This window comes from Dromiciops gliroides, chromosome 2 (assembly GCF_019393635.1).
Source record: "Dromiciops gliroides isolate mDroGli1 chromosome 2, mDroGli1.pri, whole genome shotgun sequence".
NCBI classification, from domain to species: Eukaryota; Metazoa; Chordata; class Mammalia; order Microbiotheria; family Microbiotheriidae; genus Dromiciops; species Dromiciops gliroides.
In genome coordinates, this window is record NC_057862.1 from 33,391,884 (window position 1) to 33,412,069 (window position 20,186).

Below are 20,186 nucleotides of genomic sequence, written 5' to 3' on the forward strand. Positions count from 1 at the left end.
CTTCTGCCTCCTTGGGCCCCATCCAGGAGGACTAACTGCAGGCAGGACTGACTGCCTGGGCTGACTTGGGTGGGAGTGAGGATGGCTCAGTGGAGATCATCCCCTCTCCTGGAAAAACCACTCAGAGCGCATGGCCTAGGGATTGTGGGTCAGAAGTGTTATCTTCGTAAACCAAAGACAACCTATTTTATTTTATAGAGACTGCATCAGGTAGTCACTGGGATGAAGGCCGTCACTCAGGGGGACCCCCAGCTCCAAGCAGGGAGCGCCCTCCACTGGGATGCCTGTGTAGACGGTGGGGGAGGGGGAACCTTCAGGGATTCAGTTACATTTTCCTCTTTCTGTCCTCCACACTGTCACACAACTGTAGAACCTCGGCGTTGCCAATGCATTCTGGGAAAAGAGAAATGATGTTATCACGGGAAGGGGAAGGAAGGGAGGACAGGGGAAGGAGGAGGAGGAGGAGATTATAACCAGTGTTCCTAATCTAAAGGCTGACCTGGGAGGGGGAAGACCTGGCTTCTAACTTTATTGTGTGACCTTGGACCAGTCACTGTCCCACAATGGGCCTGTGCCCGATTGAGTAAGCCCTTTCCCATGATGCCTTGTCATACTCCCCACACGTCTTTCCTGCTGGTCTATTTGCCTGTGGCAGGCTCAGCCACCAAGGAAAGCCTGCTCTAGTGCACACGGTCAGGCAAGGGGCCTGGGGTCCCAGAGGACCCCAAGCTAGAGGCTCCTTTTTGCCATAGGCATCAATCCCTCCCTTTATCAACCAACCAACATTTACTAATCACCTACTGTGTGCTAGGCACTCTACTAAGCCTCCTAACTCATTGATCTTATTCCGGGGAGGGGCAGGGCCTGGCCAGCCTGCCTCTGGAGTCTTAAATCCAGTCTTGGTGCCACATTTTAGAACAGACATTGACAAGCCTCATTGGGAATCAAACTGGGGTGGGAGGGGGTTGTGGGAGGTAGTTTAAAAATGCTTATTAAGCACTTACTATATACCTAGAATTGTTTATTCTAGTTCATTCCTAGAAACTGTGCTAGGGAAGGGTTCAGTGAGGGGACCTGGGACAGTTAGCCAAGTCTTTGAAAGGTCATGGGACAGAAGGATAGGACTGATTCTGCCTTGGTCAAGGGGGCAGTATCAGGGGCCAGGAGTGGCCTGGAAAGGCAGATTTAGGCCTGTCGTAAGGGGAAACTACATGTTAAAACTGTCCCAAAGCAGAACGCTTTGCCTCAGGAGGTAGTCTTCAAGAATAACTGGGGGCGGGGCAGCTAGGTGGCACAGTGGATAGAGCACCGGCCCTGGAGTCAGGAGCACCTGAGTTCAAATCTGGCCTCGGACACTTGACACTTACTAGCTGTGTGACCCTGGGCAAGTCACTTAACCCCATTTGCCTCACTAAAAAAAATAATAATAACTGGGGGCAGGGGGAAGGGGTCACTTGTTTTGGATGGTGCAGAGAGGATTCCTATTGAGGCATGGGTTGGACAGCATGAAGTTCTTCTCCCACCCTTGATTAAGTGGGTCTGGGGTGAAGGAGACTCCTTTGCTGCCCCCCCCCCCACGTGTTCAGGTGACCATAATGAAAATGACCGAGATCTGTCTAGGCTGGGCTGTCTGCCCCTCTAAATCTGCAGGGGGGTATTTGGCCAGGGCAGGGCAGGGCAGGGGGACACTTTCCATAGCTGACACCCACCACTGTGAATTCGTTCCTTTTGGAAGCTGATGACTGGCCATTTTAAAGCTCTACGTCACACCTCCCCAGTGAGATTCTGAGCGTCTTGACGGCAGGAACCACGTCTCTTCTCTCAAAACGTGAGGATGGATAGCTTTTCTAGAGCGCCTTAAGCTTGGCAAAGCCTTCTGCAAATGTCATCCCATTGGATCCTCACAACCACTATGGCAGGTAGGGGCGATTATTAGCCCCATTTAACAGATGAAGAAACTGAGGCACCCAGAGGTGATGTGACTTGCCCAGGGGCACACGCCTAGTCAGCGTCTGATCTATTAGCTGCCTTGGACACTATGTGACCCTATATAAATCCCTTTGTCTCCCTGAGTTTCTGGTTTCCTCACCTGTAAAAAACACTTCCTCATCTTTGACACCCACAGCTCACAGGGTTATTGTGAGAGCTGAAGGGCTGTGAGAAAGTTCAAGTGAAACATAGTTATCACCTCCTGCCCCACTGAGGCCTGGGCTCACAGGAAGGGCTCTAGATATTATCATAGGATTTGGAGCCCAAAGGGACATATGGGAGTGAAGGTGAAACTGAGGCCCAGAGAAGTTGAATGACTCGCCCAAAGTCCCACCGGGAGCATCTCACTATTGTGTAGTTCCTGGGAGGGGAGGGGGTGGGGCGCCAGAGCTGAGGGTGGGGAGGGGCTCTGGCTAGGGACCAAACTGACTTCTTTTTGCAGACACCAGCCCTTCTGGACAGGGTGGATGAAGAGCTTTGGCTTGGGAATGAGAAGCAACGGAGAGAGGAGGTCCCTGGCTTGGCCAAGCCCTTCTCAGCCATCAGGGTCCCACTGTTGGGAGGGGAGGAAGGGATCGCCACGGCCTGATGACTCACTAGCTCAGACTGTTCTTCTGGTACCCCTATAACCACATAACAAAGCTGGAGAAACTTGAAGCTTGAGAATTTTGAGTGGAATGGGTTTTACCTGGTTTTTCACATGATGATGCAGAATCTGCCTTTGTTTTCGGTCCATTTTGACTGTGACTAAACAAAGAGAAGTTTGTTATTGACCTTGATATTTGACATTTAATGTTGACATTTAATCAGACTTTGCACAAAGACCTTTCTTCAAGAGGGGCATCATTTACTTTTTCCTGGGGCAGCCTATTTTTCTTTTGAAGAGATCTCATCATTAGAAAGTTTTTCCTTACATTAAAACTAAATCTGCTACTTTGGAAACTTTGCCCCTCTACCCAGGAGCCTGTGGGAATTACAAGGGATGGGCAGGGGTAGGACCTTGATGCTGTTATATCAATGATGTTACAGTGAAAGTAAGCACTCATGGGAGGTGGGACTTTGTGTATCTCCAGGTGAATGAAACTGGGGAGGAGTGAGGGAAGAATATTGCCTCTGAAAGTTATAGGGATGGACAGAGACATAACTGGAGAGAGTGAACAGGGCTCTGCCCCAGATTGCCAGTCTTCCAGGAGATGGAGACTAAGTCCTCTTATCTTTTCCTATCATATCACTTCCTGGTGTGTGTGTGTGTGTGTGTATGCATGTATGTGTGGAGAGACTATGCATTTAGGCATCATGAGGATCCCACCCTACCCTTCTTGCATGACCACAACCTCTGCTCCATTGTGGGTCTGTTGGACCAGTGGTATGGTTGCAGAGGTGGGGGGGAAACTTTCTTTTGTGTCCTTCCTTCCACAAGTTGGCTGTCACAATTGCATTGTACCCAAGCAGGGTAGATTGCCATCTGAGTGTCAAATCCACCCTCCCCCCTTACTGTCTCTGCTACAAGCCCCAGAATTTCTAGTTAAGACTCTGGGATGGCAGATGTTAAAAATTTGACTCAGAGGGTCAGCTAGGTGGTGCAGTGGATAAAGCACCAGCCCTGGATTTGGGAGGTCCTGAGTTCAAATCTGGTTTCAGACACTTGACACTTACTAGTTGTATCACCCTGGGCAAGTCACTTAACCCTCATTGCCCCCCCCCCCATATGACTCAGGGCCATGAAATCTGGTATTTCTTGGAGAATGGGGAATGTTAACTTTTTTCCCCAAAATAACAAATGGTAACTGAAATTTATATAGTGATTTAAGGTTTGCAAAGGGCTTTATATACATTCTTTCCTTTGAGCCTCACAGCTTGCTGAGGTGACCACTATTATTAAGCCTGTTTTATAGATGGGGAAACCGAGCATAAAGTTGGGCATAAACACACAACTAGTGAATGTTAAAGGTGAGATTTGAACTCGGGGCTGCCTTAGTGATTGTTATAATTATGTGGGCAAGTGAAACATCTAGATAAAATTCTGCTCTGTTTGAAGACCTCCAGCTGTTCCCCTTCTGGGGACATTCTAGAAGGGATTCCTGCTCAGGAATCCAGGTTTGGCCAGACAGACTTTGAAGTCCCTTTCAGCCGTGGCAACTTAGAACCCCAGGAATTACTTTAGAATTCCGACTCTTATCTTTACTCCTGTTGACCTTGTAACCCCCTGGGCCTCGGCTTTCCTCTTGGTAAATTGAGGGTTTGAACTCTGACTCTGTAAGCCTTGCCCACTTCACAAGGTCATGGTGAGGTTAAATGTACTGACCAGCTAAGGAAAGGTAAAGCTCCCCAGAAGGTTAAGGGGTAAAGGGGCCTGGGTGCAGCACAGCAGAGGAGGGGTCTGCCACTGATTGGCTGCGCTGCCTTGGGAGGATCCCTCGGTTTCTTCCTGTTAAATGAAGGTCTTTGGACTGGGACTTGTAGGGATTTGACCCCACGCTGGCTCCCCTGCCCCGCTAGACCCGAGGTTTGCCCACCTTTGCGTCAGACTCTTCTGTGGCACCAGGCTTTGGCTGAGGAAGCCTGGGCTGTTGGAGCTGGCAGGCAGATTTGTCACGATCCTCTCCTCTGGCAAGGATATCAAGGGCTCGGGGATCAGCTCGGCCACGGCCGTCTGGAGGAGACCCAAGACTAGGTCCTTCTCTGCAATGAGGGTTCGTGAGGGTGAGGGGGGCAGTGGGAAAGGGGTGTGTGCGTGTGCATGCGTGTGCGTGTGCACGTGCGTGTGAGCAGGGGTCATTGGCCCACCCCATCCTGCCTCCCTGATCCTCTGCACCCACCTGGACAGGTGCTCAGGATCTAGGAGGCAGGCTCACCTCAGCAGCCCCATCTCAGGCACAGGAGAATTTGGGGCTGGACTGAGAAATTCTTCTTCTTTTCTTCCTTGCTTTGGCTTTGTAGCAGACCCCCTACCCCCTTCTCTCTCCTCTCCCTCTACCCCCTAAAGGACTAGAAGTCAAGAGTTCACAGCCAGGGCATGAGGCCATTACTTTTTTTGGGGGGTGGGGCAATGAAGGTTAAGTGACTTGCCCAGGGTCAAACTGCTAATAAGCGTCAAGTGATTGAGGCTGGATTTGAACTCAGACCCTCCTGAATCCAGGGCCAGTACTTTATCCACTGTACCACCTAGCTGCCCGAGGCTATTACTTTTCATGCCAACTCTCCGTCAAGACAAACTTCACCTTTAAGAGTTCCCATTGTCTGACTCATCCACTCCCCATGAACCCTCCACCTCCGCAGCTGTGACTACACCTCTGATGTCTCCATCCATCACCATCTACACATGTCCTTCAAGGCTCACTTTAATGCTGCCTCCTACATGGTTGTCTGTATGTCTCCAATGCCTCGGGCATTGCCAGATTTTTTGGTTTTGCCTTAGATCTGTAATTTTTCTGGACAACAGATCTATGATTCGATGTAGGAAACTCTCCCTACCAATTCAGAACCAGCATTACTGTATCTCAGAGTTCCCTGGGGGACTGAAGGAGGAAGAAGCTGAAGGTGGCTTGCCTAGGGTCACGCAGACAGTATCAGTCAGAAGTAGGATTTGAACCCTGGTCTTCCTGATTCCAAGAAAGGTTCTCTATCTACCACATTCCAATGTATATAGTAGGTGTTTAATAAATGCTTGCCTAATGGGATTGGGTCAAACTAATATGTGTGAGACCTTTCACTCATACAGGAATATGTCTTGAATGTTTTTCAGGAGTGATTTCCCAGGTCACTTTGAACTCTCTTTGCAATCTGCTTTGCCACGACAGGCCAGAGGTCTACCTCTAGTGGCCCCTAGCTCTGTCAGGGTCTGGTAGGAGGACCATGAAGAAAGGAGAGGGACCCATGCTTAGTAAAAAGCCCAAGGGCTTCACACAGTGGTCGAACCTCAGGGTTTCAAGCCCTGAATGAAGGACTCTGGGAATCCTAGAATCGTAAGAGTTGAAAGGGACTTTAGAGACCAGTTGACCCAATGGATTCCCCCTTCACCCTGTAGGATCTTACCCCTGGGGCTAGCAGAGACAAGCCAGTACTGGATGGTACTCAAAGAGTCTGTCTGTAGGATTTGACACAGCAGTTCCAGGATCTGTTGGCAGAAGAATCCAGTGGGCAGGTCAGTATGACCAAACCCACGGGCTCACTTTTTCATGGGGGTTGGAGCTCGAAGCTATAGTTGGGCATTCCCTATCCTCTTGCCATCCCACCACCAGGAATACTTTGGTGCTTCATCATCCCAAAGACTAGAGCCATCCATGCCCTTTCTGTTCCCCTCTAGGGTAGGTAGCCCTGGTTGTAACATCAGGGCCAGAACTGGACAATCGACCCTGAATGTATATAGCTCTTGATGAAGGGGTGGTCAGGTGGTGCCATGTGCGTGAGCAAAGGGAACTCTTGCTAATCTCCATCCCCAGGATAAGGGAGAACTGCACAGGACTGACATCCTAAAGCCGCTGTTTCAGTTCCCAGGTGTTTGGGGCGACTCTGTATTTATCCCCTTTCTCAGCAACAGCTGGAAGTGGAATTGGCCCCCTATGATGCCCTCCAGGGACCGTTCTTTATGGAGGCTGCACCCCACCCCTGGTTTCAGGTCTCACCTTCATTTCAGGGTGGGGAGGGAGGTTCAGACCCCTCCTAGAGCCACTGTATAGTAGCCCCAGACTCAGGGCCCCAGGTAGAACCAATCTCCACTTTCAGAATCCTTGGTATAAGGTTGTTTGTTTGAGGGGACAAGTCAGAAGTCCATGTCCCAGAGCTGAGCTCTGTTCAGACATAGCAATGGGTCTGTCTTTCTCAGTAAAATCATGAAATAGAACAAAGGTGATTTTTAGGCCTCTGCCCATTATGGTAACCAGCCCCCTCCCCAAGTCTGAGCCTCTCCCCATCAAAACCTACTCATTTCATTTCTCTCTCTCCTTAGGGTCCTGCTATGAGAGAGAGAGAGAGAGAGAGAGAGAGAGAGAGAGAGAGAGAGAGAGAGAGAGAGAGAGAGAGAGAGAGAGGGAGAGAGGGAGAGAGGGAGAGAGGGAGAGAGGGAGAGAGGGAGAGAGGGAGAGAGGGAGAGAGAGAGAGAGAGAGGGAGAGAGAGAGAGAGGGAGAGAGGGAGAGAGGGAGAGAGGGAGAGAGGGAGAGAGGGAGAGAGGGAGAGAGGGAGAGAGGGAGAGAGGGAGAGAGGGAGAGAGAGAGAGAGAGAGAGAGAGAGAGAGAGAGAGAGAGAGAGAGAGAGAGAGAGAGAGAGAGGGAGAGAGAGAGAGAGAGCCAAGAGATTAATTTGTGTTAAGGTATAAATGTCAGATACCCTCCTAGATAAATATTCACATTCAGCCAGGGGGCTTCCATTCCCTATCCACTCAAGTAAATCAGGATCCAGTGAACTCTAGGGAGTGGTGACTTCTGAATGAGTCACGGCATGATCTGACAACGGCCAGGATGTGTCCTGCTTAGGAATTCAAGGGGTTAAGCATGTGACTGGCCATGCCATCCCTAGTGTGAAGATGACAGTAGTTGTAGTAGTAGTAATAGTAGTAGTATTAGGGGCAGCTAGGTGGCACAGTGGATGGAGCACTGGCCCTGGAGTCAGGAGGACCTGAGTTCAAATCCGGCCTCAGACTCTTAACACTTACTAGCTGTGTGACCCTAGGCAAGTCACTTAACCCCCATTGCCTCACCCACCCCCCCAAAATAGTAGTAGTAGTAGTAGTGATAGAGGAGGCTAAAAGGGGTTAACAGATAACCTACTTGATCAATAGTAACTAAAAGAGTTAATAGAGAAACTAAGGTTTGAGATTTTATCAACAATACAGTAACCAAGAGGGTTCAAGTTATTATCAACAAACAATATCAACAGAAGGTTAGGGAAGGTAACTAGGGACCATTAACCATTAATAGCCATTAATATTCCTAGATGACAGGACACCTAGAAACCAGATCTTAAAGTAAAGAGAGATCATAAACAGAGAGAACCTCTGGGTCTGACAGCTTTAAACATGTCTTTACTAACATGAGCAGAAAAGACCAAATGTGTTCTTAGGTTCACCTGATGACATTTAAAGCCCCAAAACACACCCCTAGCGAGAAAGGTACCTGCCTTAGAGGACGTCTTAGGACCTCAAGAATTTCAAATTAGGATAAACCTCCCATGTACCTCCTTAAAGAGGAGATTAAGAAAATGAGGGGATAACCTGCTTTTCTCACTATAAATATAACCATTTTCATCTCCCTATTTGAGACACCTCCCGGGTGTTCTCCCTGTGTTTATTGCAATATTTTAATAAAACTTGGGAAACTGAGTCACTGAGTCTTGTAATTCTTTGGGACACTTCATGATCAATTTGTTCAATTAAATCCATCCCTACTTTGGTAGTAATAGTAATGGTAGTAACAGCTAATATTTATACAGCATGGTAGTGTTTGTAAAGCACTTAAAAATATCTCATTTGAACCTTCCTACTATCTTGGGAGAGGTGGGTGCTATTATTACTCCCATTTTATATATGAGAAAACTGAGGTTGAAAGAGCTGATTAAGGGACTTGCCCGAGGCTACACAGTTAGTAAATGTCTGAGGAAGAATTTGAACTCATGGCTTACTGATTCCAAGTCCACTACCCTATTTATTAAGCTGTCCAGCTGTCAGTGTATGTGTTGGGCACCAGCAGGAGACCCCTCTTTCCCAAATGTAACTCCCTATTCCCCAATTATTCATCACTAGAGCTTCATTCCTTTGGCTTCGAGGGCCCATTTCTTCCCCTTCCTCCCCTTTACAAATGCCTTCTGGGAAGGTCCTAAGGAAGCTGTTCTTGCCCAGGACCCTGTCAGAGATGAGCTGCTAGATAGCTGACCACAAGGATAGGGCACAACACCGGGAGGATGAAGACCGGCCCCATTCAGGACAAGTGCGCAAGAGCTGTCTAATATGTAAGGGTTGGGCTTGTTGGGAGACCCAGGGCCCTCGCTGGGGAGCTCCAGAGCTGCCCTCCCTGGCCTTCTCCTCCCCCCCTCTCAGGCTCACCAGTAGTTCTTGGTCCTGGACAATAGGGGTCATGTCTTTGCTCCAAAGGTTGCCTCTTTGGGAGGTTCGGGGTGCTCGGCTCGTCATGCTCCGTGTGTAGCCGGGGATGAGCCTCCCTGTCTCTGGGGAGTACTGGGTCAACCTCTCTGTCTCTTCCTTATGACAGAATTACAGATGGTCAATCCTGGAAGGGACCTCAGATCCCATCCAGGTCAACCCGTCCTATCAGAGAGGAGAATATTGAGGGCCAGAGAAGGGAAAGGACTTGCCTAAGGTCACCTGGCTAGTGGCAAAGCCAGGCTCTTCTGGGTCCAGTGGCTCAGGACAGAGAAGCAAGGGATGGAACCCAGGAGAAAAGTCCTAGGTTGTTCTCCTTATTACCTCTCTTAACTCAATCAACAAGAATTTAATAAGGACCTACTAGGTGCCAAGCATCGTATTTCCCCTGCCTGAGGCATCCTCTTTGCCTCATCTCTACCGGTCCCAATTCTCTCCCTCTCTTTGGGGCCCAGCTGAATTCCCCCTTCCTCCAGGGAGGTCTCCATGAGCTCCCCCTCCTCTGAGTGCCTGCTCCCTTCAGCATACACAACTTCAAAAAATATTTATGAAGTGCCTACTGTGCGCAAGACTTGATGTGCTATCTCCCACTGTTTCACCCATTTATATCTTTTCTCTAAGTTTCCTGAGAGTGGAGACTTGTGGGGTGTCATGGAAAGAATGGGGGATTTGGTCTTTTAAATACTAATGTGACCTTGGACAAGTCACTTAATCTCGGGTTCTATGTAAAATGAAGGGTTTGGGCTGGGTGATCTTGTGGCTCAAAGGTAGGCTCCCACTGTGAAAAGGACAGAGAGAGGGGGGCCTTCCCCTTGTCTGACCTAGAGAACTTCAATGCCCTCTACCCTGGTCGAGCAGAGGTCATTAGAAGCATGCTTACTTCAAGGGGAGGCAAGGGGTCTTAGGGCCTTCAGAGACCTAATTCAAGATCCATTTCTCATTCTCTTGATCCTGGACAAGTCCTTTCTCTCTCTGGGACTTTCTTCTATGGAATTGGGGAATTGGACGCTCCCTAAGGAACCTATAATGTTATAATTATTTCCCTTCTTATACAATGGGGAAACTGAGGCTCATAAAGGTGAAGCTGATTTCCCTGGGAGATTGAACAGCTAATTAATAGAGGAGTTAGGACCTGAATCCACAACCAATTCCAAAATCATTCTACTGGTGGTCTTCATTATAAGGTGCCATCCCAGGGAGGGTGGGCTGGCAAGGCCCAATGCCCTCTTTTTCTTGACCTGAAACTGCTTCCTCCAGCCCTTCCCCCTACCCCCCAGCTCTGTCCTGCCCCCCTCTAGCTATGTCTTCACCTACCCCCCTCCCCCAGCTCTGTTCTCCCCTCCCTCCCTTTCCCCTAACTGTTCTTCTCTTCCCCTCTCCTTCCCTTACGTCTCACCTACCTTTTTCTTCTTTACTTCTGCTTCCTTGGAGAAAGCAGCTACCTTGGAAGCCAGTTCCTTTAGCTCCTCTCTCCAGACACTTGACAATGAGCCTGAGAAAAGAGGCAAGGGCAGGGGACAGGGGGTGGGAGTGGTAGGAGGGAGGATTTCATAACCTGGGACCTGTCAAGGTCTCTGGTCTCTGAAAGCTTCTCCTTCCCTCATCCTCAAGCTTCTCAGGCTGGGAAATAGAACTATAACTAGGGTGGAGCAGCTGGGGCTTTTGACCAAAGCATCAACATCTAGGGGATATTACTTCTTCCTTGGGGTTAAAAGAGAATGAGAGGAAAGAAAGTGGAGGCACCTGTTGTTGATGGTTTACAAGGAGTTGAGTCATAAAGGGCAGAAAAGATGGAGGCTGATATTCAGCAGGAATGAAGGGATCAAGTGAGGGGGAGGCATGGGTCTGTCTATAGGCAGTAGGAATGGCCTTTGAGAGAACTGAGGGGTTGAGGGATTGGAGGTTGTGGTCAAAGAGTAGGGTTTGGTATGGGAGGGCAGAAGGAGAGGTGGTAAGCCATTGGATTATGGTCAGATAAAGGGGTTTCAGAATTCTCAGACATGGAAGTTTTTGTGTATGATGCCAAGATCAAGGGTGTTTCTATCTTTGTGTGTGGCTGAGGTGGGGCAAAGGAATAGGTCATGGGAAGTGAATAGTTGAGGAACTGAATGGCCAGGGTGCTGAGGGAGGGTCACTATGTATGGTTTTTGTTTTTGTTTTTTGGTGAGGCAATTGGGGTTAAGTGACTTGCCCAGGGTCACACAGCTAGTAAGTGTCAAGTGTCTGAGATTGGATTTGAACTCAGGTCCTCCTGAATCCATGGCTGGTGCTTTATCCACTGCTCCACCTAGCTGCCCCTAACTTTTTTCCCACTATGTATGTTAAAGTTATTTTGTATAAGGGCAGGAGTTGGAGGGGAGAGAAAGACTGTGATCCGGGTATTGAACTCATTGAGGAAGGAAGGAGTGTATCCCAGAGCTCTGTAGAGAACAGCAACCAGGATTTTGATTAAATGGGAGATGTAGATCGTATAGACCTCAAAGGAGTTTAATGGTGGTGGTCAAGATCCTGCAAGTGGCAGTGGGCACTAAGGAGTCCTTTGATTCCCCCACCTCTGCCAGTGAGCGAAGGGAAATGAGTGAAAATTCAGCCAGTGCTGGAAAGGATGGCCAGGGAGGTGTGCCATGGAGGGGGGAACCAGGTCTGGTGATTGCTAAAGAGGGAACGAGTGGGAGAGGAAAATATTTAAGACAAAGGCAAGTGTGTTGCCTATGGAACAGGCAATCCGGAAGGCACAGTGAAGAGGTAGGTAGTGCTTGGTTGGAGTTTTGGGATGGGAAGACTAAAGGGGATGGGAATAAGGAATCAGGTGGTGGGGGATAGGGAAAGAGGTCTGGATGATGACCAATAGGGGTTTAGAATCAGGGGAATGTTTATGTCTGTGCTGTTGTCTCTTTCCTCTCTAGCCTTCAGTATCCCTATTTCTCCAATACAGGGGTTGGACTACATAGCCCTAGGCCCTTCCTGGGTCTAGAGATATGACTCTATGTTTCATGCACCTCCTGGTCACTCTCCTTCCCTCTCCCCCTCCCCGTCCCCTGCACCATTTAGTACCTGCCTCATAGCCTTTTCCACCCCAACCCATTCCCCCTTGTGCACCCTGGATTCCCAGTTCCTCAAACTCTTCAGATTTTCTTTTACCATACTGGGATTGGTCATACCTTGGACCCATATGCTGTCCCCTGTCCCAACTCCCAACTTCAGTGAGTTTTCCTCTGGCATCAGAATATCCAGGGATCGCTCTGCTAGGAAAGACTTTTCACTGGGGATCAAAACTTCCTTCTTTTCCTCCCTGCCCCATCTACATTTTAAAAGTAAGGATGGGAGGCAGGAGGACAGGTACATCCTGACTCTCTCTATCCCAACAGGCTTTCTCCCCTTCCTCTTTAAGAGAAGAAGGCATAAAAATACCAGATTGTTATGTCTTAAAGAGAAATGCTACTGAGAGACTAGGAAGGAGGGATGAAGGGAACAGTTCTGAGGATCTTGGGTTTGTAGACTCCTAGGAACAAGGTTTGTAGGGGGGAGGGTGACAAATGGGGGGGACAGAGGAACCCTGGATTTTCCCCACGCACATACCACACAACTTCTCAAATATAACCTTGTAATCTGACCTCCATCTATAAGCTATCCTTTCCCTCCCGCATGGGGCAACCCTTGGGGCAAAGGGAGACCACCCCAAACCTTAGGTCAGGGCAAGAAGATATCCCAGGGATGTCTCTGAAGGGGTGCCCCTTGTACTTACTCAGGTTTAATCGAGGCTCCACGAGGGACTGTGGATCTCCGATAGGCATCTGGACTCGGGGAACTCCTAACATGTTGATGGAGAAATTGGGGCTGGATCCAGGTGGAGGCAGTGGAAGGTGAGTTATGTTGTCTCTTACGGTGCAAATGGGATTTCCAGAAAGATCTGCCAAGGAGAAGGGAGATGTTGGACTGGAAGGTGAACTCCAGCTAGAGAGCAGCATTCATTCATTCACTCCTTCCTTCCTTCCTTCCTTCCTTCCTTCCTTCCTTCCTTCCTTCCTTCCTTCCTTCCTTCCTTCCTTCCTTCCTTCCTTCCTTCCTTCCTTCCTTCCTTCCTTCCTTCCTTCCTTCCTTCCTTCCTTCCTTCCTTCCTTCCTTCCTTCCTTCCTTCCTTCCTTCCTAGAAATAGAGACTGGATCTGTGATTTCATTGGTATAAAGAACACCTGGATAGGGAGTTAGCTTTACTCACGCATGTTGGCACCTTCTCTGAAGCTCAGTCTTAGAGAGTTGTCTAAAGCACTGAAAAATTAGGTGCCTTGGCCAGAATCACACAACCACTCACAACCAGTCTTTGTGAGAGACAGGACTGGAATGAACCTCTTCCTGGTTCCCAAATCAGCTCTCCATGAAGCTATCTCTCATTCTCACAGGCTTGGCAAATAGGGTTAGGGTTATTCATTTCTTTATTGAAAGTCAGCTCATGGGGCAGCTAGGTGGCACAGTGGATAAAGCACCGGCCCTGGATTCAGGAGTACCTGAGTTCAAATCCGGCCTCAGACACTTAACACTTACTAGCTGTGTGACCCTGGGCAAGTCATTTAACCCCAATTGCCTCACTAAAAAAAAAAAAAAAAAGAAAGCTCATTCAATTCAACAAGATTTACTAAGCACCTACTAGGTGCCAAGTACTGTGCTAGGCACTGGAGAGACAAAGATGAAAATGAAAATGTCACAGGTGGTAACAGGATGAAAGTGTCATAGCTACCAAGTGTCATTGAAACCTAGTCCAACCCCCATCATTTACAGATGCCAAGAATTCATCCCAAGGAGGTTGATTAAGTGGATTGCCCAGGGAGAGGTGGTAAACAATTGGATTACGGTCAGATAAAGGGGTTTCAGAATTCTTTAACATGGAGGTTTTTCTGTAGGATGTCAAGATCAAGGGTGTCTCCATCTTTGTGTGTGGCTGAATGAATGAAAAAAGCACTTATTAAGTGTAGGTCTGTGGGTACACAAATGGAAAAGCAAGAAAGTCCTTGTCTAGGGATTCACATTCAAATAGGAGGAGGAAATAAGTAGCGGTTAGCTTCAGAGGTTGCCTGCATCTCCCCTTTGCCTTCATCAATCAATCAACAAGGGGGAGACCTGGGGCAGGGCAGACAGGACTGCTGTCTTGAAGTATTTACAGTGTGACCATTTTAAAAGCTAGATACTAGGGTGTGGATCCTATCCAATGGGAGGAGGGGAGAACCACTTGTGCCCATCGAAGTGCAAGGGTGACCCAGGCCCCTCCCCTTCGAGGACCCTGGCCTCAAATGGACCAATTCGGGGTCAGATCCTGGAAAAGGGCAGGTGCTCTCTCTGGCTCACGGCCCAGCCCCGAGGTTGCTCCAGGAAAATCTCCTTGTGCGTTCCTTTGATAGCTTGTGTTTCTAGTTTTCCTTTAGAAAGGGAACCCTGGCTCTCAAGGGCTAATGGGGGTCTTGGGCATGGGGCAATGTTTCTTTGGTCTTACTGGAAAGGAGGACAATGCCAATGACCCACAGGAGCCCATGTCCAAGTACAGAAGCACAGAGGGCAGCCAAAGAAGCGATCCATCATTCCTTCCACCTCGGTCCCTTCCCCCAAACTGAACTTGAAGTTGCTATGGGGTTAGCTCTAACTTTCCTGTGAAATGTCTTTCTCCCGGAGTTCTTTGTAATATCCCCAGGGACAACCTAAGGGTTAGAATTCCCTTACACCAATGGACCTGTCTCTCTGTCACCATCTGGTGGTAGATGTGCAAATGTCAGGGACAACCATGGAGGGGAGAGGGTATGGGTTCAAAACTCTCCTCTGCCAGACACTCTCTGAGGGACTGTTGGATAGTCATTTCTCCTCTCTGGGATTCTCATCTCAAATAAGGAGTCGGTCTAAATGCTCTCTAAGGTCTTTTCCGGCTTTAATTCAATTATTCTGTCACCTATCTTTAAAAGGGGGTAGGGGAGGATGGGTCTAGATGACCTATTAGGTTCCTTCTAGCTCTGAATCTGTGATCTCTAGGAATGAAGGAGTGGAGACTCGGAGAGATTTGATAGAGGCAGTTTCCTCTGGGAAACGATGTCACTGAAATTATGGCCACATTCAGTCTCTCTCTCTCTCTCTCTCTCTCTCTCTCTCTCTCTCTCTCTCTCTCTCTCTCTCTCTCTGTTTCTGTCTCTGTCTGTCTGTTTCTGTGTCTTTGTCTCTCTGTGTGTCTCTGTCTCTATCTCTGTCTCTCTCTCTCTTAGAGTAAAGGCTTAAAAGGCAATTTTTAAGGTACTTTCTGAAGCGCATCTATTTTTACAGTGCTGTTTGGATACAGGAAAGCAGAAGTCTCTTCTGGCCAGGAAAAAAATACCTCCTTGAATGTTATTAATAAATAAAAGGTGACATTTACATAGAGATTTGAGGTCTATCTAGTACTTGACAGCCACTATCTTGGGGGATCCTTGCATTTCTTAGAGGGAGGCAGTAAACAAGTTTGCAGTTCTGTTTTACAGGTGAGGAAACTGAGGCACAGAGAGGTCAAAAGAAGCCTTCTTCGAGTTCAGGCAGGATTGTGTGTCTAAGTGTCTTGTTCAGGGATCTTTTCAAGAGTTCTCCAAAGCTGGCCCAGAGAATACTATTGTCTGACCGAGTACTCAGGATTTTTGTCTCCTATTCCTGGTTCCTCATCCCTTCTCTCAACCCCTATACCTTAATCTCCCAATATTGTATTTTAAAAAAATAGAATCGGATGTATGGAGGATTGTGCTATTGGGGCTCATGCTTAGGATGTGGAGGGAGGGCCGGCAGGACTTTCGGATTGCTCCTTCAATAGGGATTTGGGGGATGAGGTGGGCTAGGGGAGGGAGCATCCATGCTCTGAATCTGCTTGGTAACCTGAACTTCCTACTGGCTGTACACAGCTTTTTCTAGGTAAGTAGGTACTGCAGTTGATAGAATGCTTGGCCCTGAAGTCAGGAAGACCTGAGTTCAAATCGTGCTTCAGACACTTACTACCTGTGTAACCCTAGTCAAGCCACTTAGTCTCTGCCTGCCTCAGTTTCCTCATCTATAAAATGGGGATAATAATGATATCTACTTCCCTGGATTGTTGAGAGGATAACATATTTGTAAAGTCCTTTGTAAACCTCAAACAGCTACATAAATGTTAGTAGTTATTATTTTAAATTTATTTTTATTGTCCTTTCCAGTCTAGGGAGAATTGTGCTTCCTCTAAGCCTCTATCCCAGACACTGACGTTTGTCCCTGCTTGTCCCCCCTCCTCCCTCCCCACTCACCTTGAATGTGAGACACTCGGTTAGGATGGGGATTGTGTCTGGAGAAGAACGAGTTGTGACTGAGCTGCCCAAAGCGAGGGGTGCTCTGGGACCACGACCGGCTGACCTTGGGCACTTCCTGGAGGCTGATCTCTGCCCTCTTGGGAGTCAGCGTGGTTTCCTTTAGTCTGGAGGTGCTCTGGCTCCTGGACTTCCTGACTAAGTCCTTTCTCAACGTGCTGGTCTTGGCCCTGAGACGGAAGGAGAGGCTGAAGGGAGCTCGGTTCGTTACCTCCAACCCTGTAACTCTGTGATGGGGGTTCGGGTGGTAGGTGAGAAGGATCACGGGCTATCAGAGCTGGGAGAGGCTTTCAGGGTCAACAAGTCTGATCTCCCCATTTTACAAATGAGGACACTGAGGCCCAGGGGTTAGATGAAGAGCCTTGCCCCAGGTCACACAAGCAGCTAGAGGAGGAATTGGAGCTAGGGTCCTCTGAACCCAGAAGCACGCCTCCTCCCGTTCTATCATTCTGCCTCTCCCACACGCAGTCAGACCAGAGTAGAGCGTCAGCTCTGCAGGGGACCCGAGAGATCTGCTAGTTCCGACCCCATGATTCTTCTGGGGAGCAACCTGAGGCCCAGTGTGCAGAGGGGTCTTACCAGAGCCACACGGCTAGGATTCGAACCCAGGTCTCTTGCCGCCAAATGCCAGGTTATTATGAGAGAGTTCCCATTTGACCCAACCCAGGGATCATCAACAAATTCCAGAAAGTGAAGGTGGTCAACACCTACCTGCTCAGCCAAATGGCCCGGGATGGAGGGATGGCAATTTAAAGGGGAGGTGGAAGGGGCTGGCAGCCCTGAGGACAGGAGGAGGGAGTCTTCCCACGTGCTGAGGCTGCGTGGAGGCTTGTGGGAGGGGGCAAGCTGCTGCTACCTAAGGAGAAGCCTGGAAGCGTGTGTAAGACTATACCCTAGAGACAGAACCGGGCAGGGACCCAGCATCCTCGTCCCCCGCCGGGAAGCCGCCCTCAACAACCCCGACGCTTGTTCCAAGCCCATCTCTCTCAGCCGCTTCCCTGCAACAACCCTGGGAGGCGGGCGGGGCATAGTCATTACTATACTCATGGGAAACAGAGCGACCCTGGGGGGGGGGGGGGAGGTAACAGGAGCATACGAGCACAGCTCTAGGGATGGAAGGAACCGTGGGAGGCTACCTGGTACAGTCCCCTCCACTTACAAGTGAGGAAGGGGAGCCCAAGACTGGGAGAGTGACTGACCCAAGGTCATGTAGGTCATGTGACACGGTGTTACAGGAGACAGTCTGCCCTGATTAGGAGCAGGTGTGTGTGTGTGTGTGTGTGGGGGGTCTAGATGGTCTGGGCCCTGGACGGGGGTCTGACTGTGGTTCAGTGGGAAAAGCTGGGCATTTGGAGTCAGAGGACTGGATTTTGAACCCCCACTCTATTACTTATGATCTCTGCCACTTTTGCCAAGTCTCCAGCCTCAGTTTCCTCATCTGTAAAATGAGGGGGTTAGATCAGATGCTCCTCCTCCGGGGGCCCTTCCAGCTGCAAATTTTGGACCCCATGTGACCCCATGTGACCCCATGTGACCCCATATGACTCAGGACAAAGCGGGCAGCGATTGTAAGGAGGGTGAAGCCTGGGGAAATTTGAGCTTCATCTTGGCCCCCTTCCCACCTGGCTTCTCCGAGGGAGGAAGCTTCCCCTCCCCCTTCTCTTTAGAAAACGCTGGCAGCCCCCAGCCGGGCGGGCCTCCCAAGGTCGCTGGGCCTCTTAGGCCTCATTTGTCACTTTCTAGTCTGGCCCAGATTCATGGGGGAGCCTCTTCACTGACATCTCTGGGGCCTAAGATGCCCCAAACTTTCCCACCTCCTAGTGGTTGCTGACAATCTCCCCTGTGCCTGGAATGCTTTCACGCCTCACCTTGGCTGGTAGAATTCCTGCCCATCCCTTGAAGCTGGGCTCAAATACTTCCTGCTGCTGCTCATTTTGCCTGATTGTTCCCTTCTGTCAATAATGAAGTTTCCCATGCACTACTTTATTTACTGCCCACCCCAATGGCTGTAGAGGGGCAGCATGGCCACAGTGGGGAGAAGGCTGTCCCCAGACTCAGAAGAGCTGGGTTCAAGTCCTACCTCTGAGCCCTGAAGCCGTCCCTTTACTTTCCAGTGACTCCAGGATGTTCCCAGGACTAGGAGGTGCTAATGGGCATCGACAGATGGAGTTTCCCCGTGCAAGTGCTTTATGCCCATCTGATTACAGTTCCAGAACACACCCTTCTCCTGGATCATTGTGCATCATAGTTATTGATGCTGCCACCAACATGCAACGATTTACAGGACAACCACTGGAATGTCAAGGAAAGCAACCCAGAACGACTTTAGGCTCATTAAGAACAGTCACCATTGATCTGGAGCTGGAGGGAACTTAGCCTCCAACCCCCAGGCATGTCTTTAGATTTTAAAATCATTGATCTAGAGCTGGAGGCCATGTTGTAAACCTCATTTTACAAACAAGGAAATTGAGATCCCTGAAGGTGGAGTGACTCACCCAAGACCATGCAAGTATCAGAAGCAGGATTTAAACCCAAGTTATCTGTCCCAAATGCAAAGGTCTTTCCTCTGTACCACTTGGCCTTCTCAATAGCAGAGCTTGTAAAGAGTGGTGGACTACAGGTGAGGAATGGGGCATGCATTGTCAGTCAGTGCCCGATATGTGGATTTGCTTTGCTTAACCATACTTATTTGTGATGGGGGGGCGGGGGCTGTTGGTAGTGGTAGGAGTGAACACCAATAATATATCTTTGAAACCTTCCAACAAATACTCAAGAAACAAACATAAAAGTACCTAATTTGTCAGATCCAGAAGAGGTCTAAAACTTAGATAAAACCCAGCATCTGCCTTCAGTAAGCTTACAGTCCAACATCTTATCTAAACTTTGTGTCTCCTCCTGAAGTCTATACAGGGACACAATAGTCTCTTAATGTACTCTGGCCTGAACTTATCCTTAGTGGATAGTTATGCCCCATAGGGGTGAAGAATCCTGAAAGAAGGGGGGCGGCTAGGTGGCGCAGTGGATAGAGCACCGGCCCTGGATTCAGGAGGACCTGAGTTCAAATCCGGCCTCAGACACTTGACACTTACTAGCTGTGTGACCCTGGGCAAGTCACTTAACCCCCATTGCCCCGCAAAAAAACAACAACAACAACAACAAAAAGAATCCTGAAAGAAACCCAGCTTCAAGCTGTACCTCTTCTTGTCCTTAGTTGCCCCAGTCCCCTCCCTCCTCATGTCCCACTGCCTGCTCTGGTGGTCAACTTACTCCATTGGAGAATGGTCCGACATGTCCTGCTTAGCTTCTGTGGCCATTTCTGGTTTCTAAAAGACCAAATGGCTGTTGGTACCAGAGTCTGAATGAGACAGAGAGAGATGTATAGGGAGGGAGGGCAAGAGAGAGAGAGACAGAGCTAGAGACATACAGGGAGGGAAGGGGAGAGAGACAGAAAGACAGAGAGAGACAGAAAGAGAACGACAGAGAGACAAAGACAGAGATAGAGACATATAGTGAGTAAGGAGGGGAGAGACAGAGAGTCAGAGAAGTTGACAGAGGCAGAGATGGCCTGAAGCTTAATCCACTTCTTGAACTGGGACTGGGGCTGGGTGGATCTCAGATAGCATCAGGACTCACCCCCAGCCTCAGAAGTGAGCATCCCCCTGGATGGCCAGCCTAAACTTCTCCAGGCTGGCATGACAAGGTCCACAAAGCCTGGGACTTCCCAGGGAAAGTCCCAGAAGAGACAGGACCTCCTCAACAAAGCCAAGAAG

The 20,186-nt window shown here is 49.2% G+C and overlaps 1 protein-coding gene across 1 annotated transcript; it reads right to left on the reverse strand.

Moving 5' to 3' along the window:
* Positions 1–325: 325 nt before the first annotated feature.
* Positions 326–19,730, reverse strand: TBATA (thymus, brain and testes associated). Its single transcript, XM_043980272.1, has 13 exons — positions 19,684–19,730; positions 18,912–19,030; positions 18,415–18,422; positions 17,309–17,479; positions 16,881–16,966; positions 16,357–16,586; positions 12,829–12,993; positions 10,484–10,575; positions 9,027–9,182; positions 6,025–6,106; positions 4,506–4,671; positions 2,678–2,736; positions 326–393 (listed from the first exon to the last, which is right to left on the reverse strand). The coding sequence occupies exons 1-13, from the start codon at positions 19,728–19,730 to the stop codon at positions 326–328; spliced, it is 1,449 nt and encodes a 482-aa protein (XP_043836207.1).
* Between the last annotated feature and the right edge of the window lie 456 nt (positions 19,731–20,186).

What these genes read in the sequence shown, in the direction of transcription:
- TBATA (XM_043980272.1), bottom strand. Translation starts at nt 19,730, where the DNA reads ATGGCCACAGAAGCTAAGCAGGACATGTCGGACCATTCTCCAATGGA. An exon ending in GGAGCCTCGATTAAACCTGA is followed by an intron (nt 10,576 to 12,828) that starts GTAAGTACAAGG and finishes CTCTTTTCTCAG; the next exon opens with GCTCATTGTCAAGTGTCTGG. An exon ending in CAGAAGAGTCTGACGCAAAG is followed by an intron (nt 2,737 to 4,505) that starts GTGGGCAAACCT and finishes CTCTTTGTTTAG; the next exon opens with TCACAGTCAAAATGGACCGA.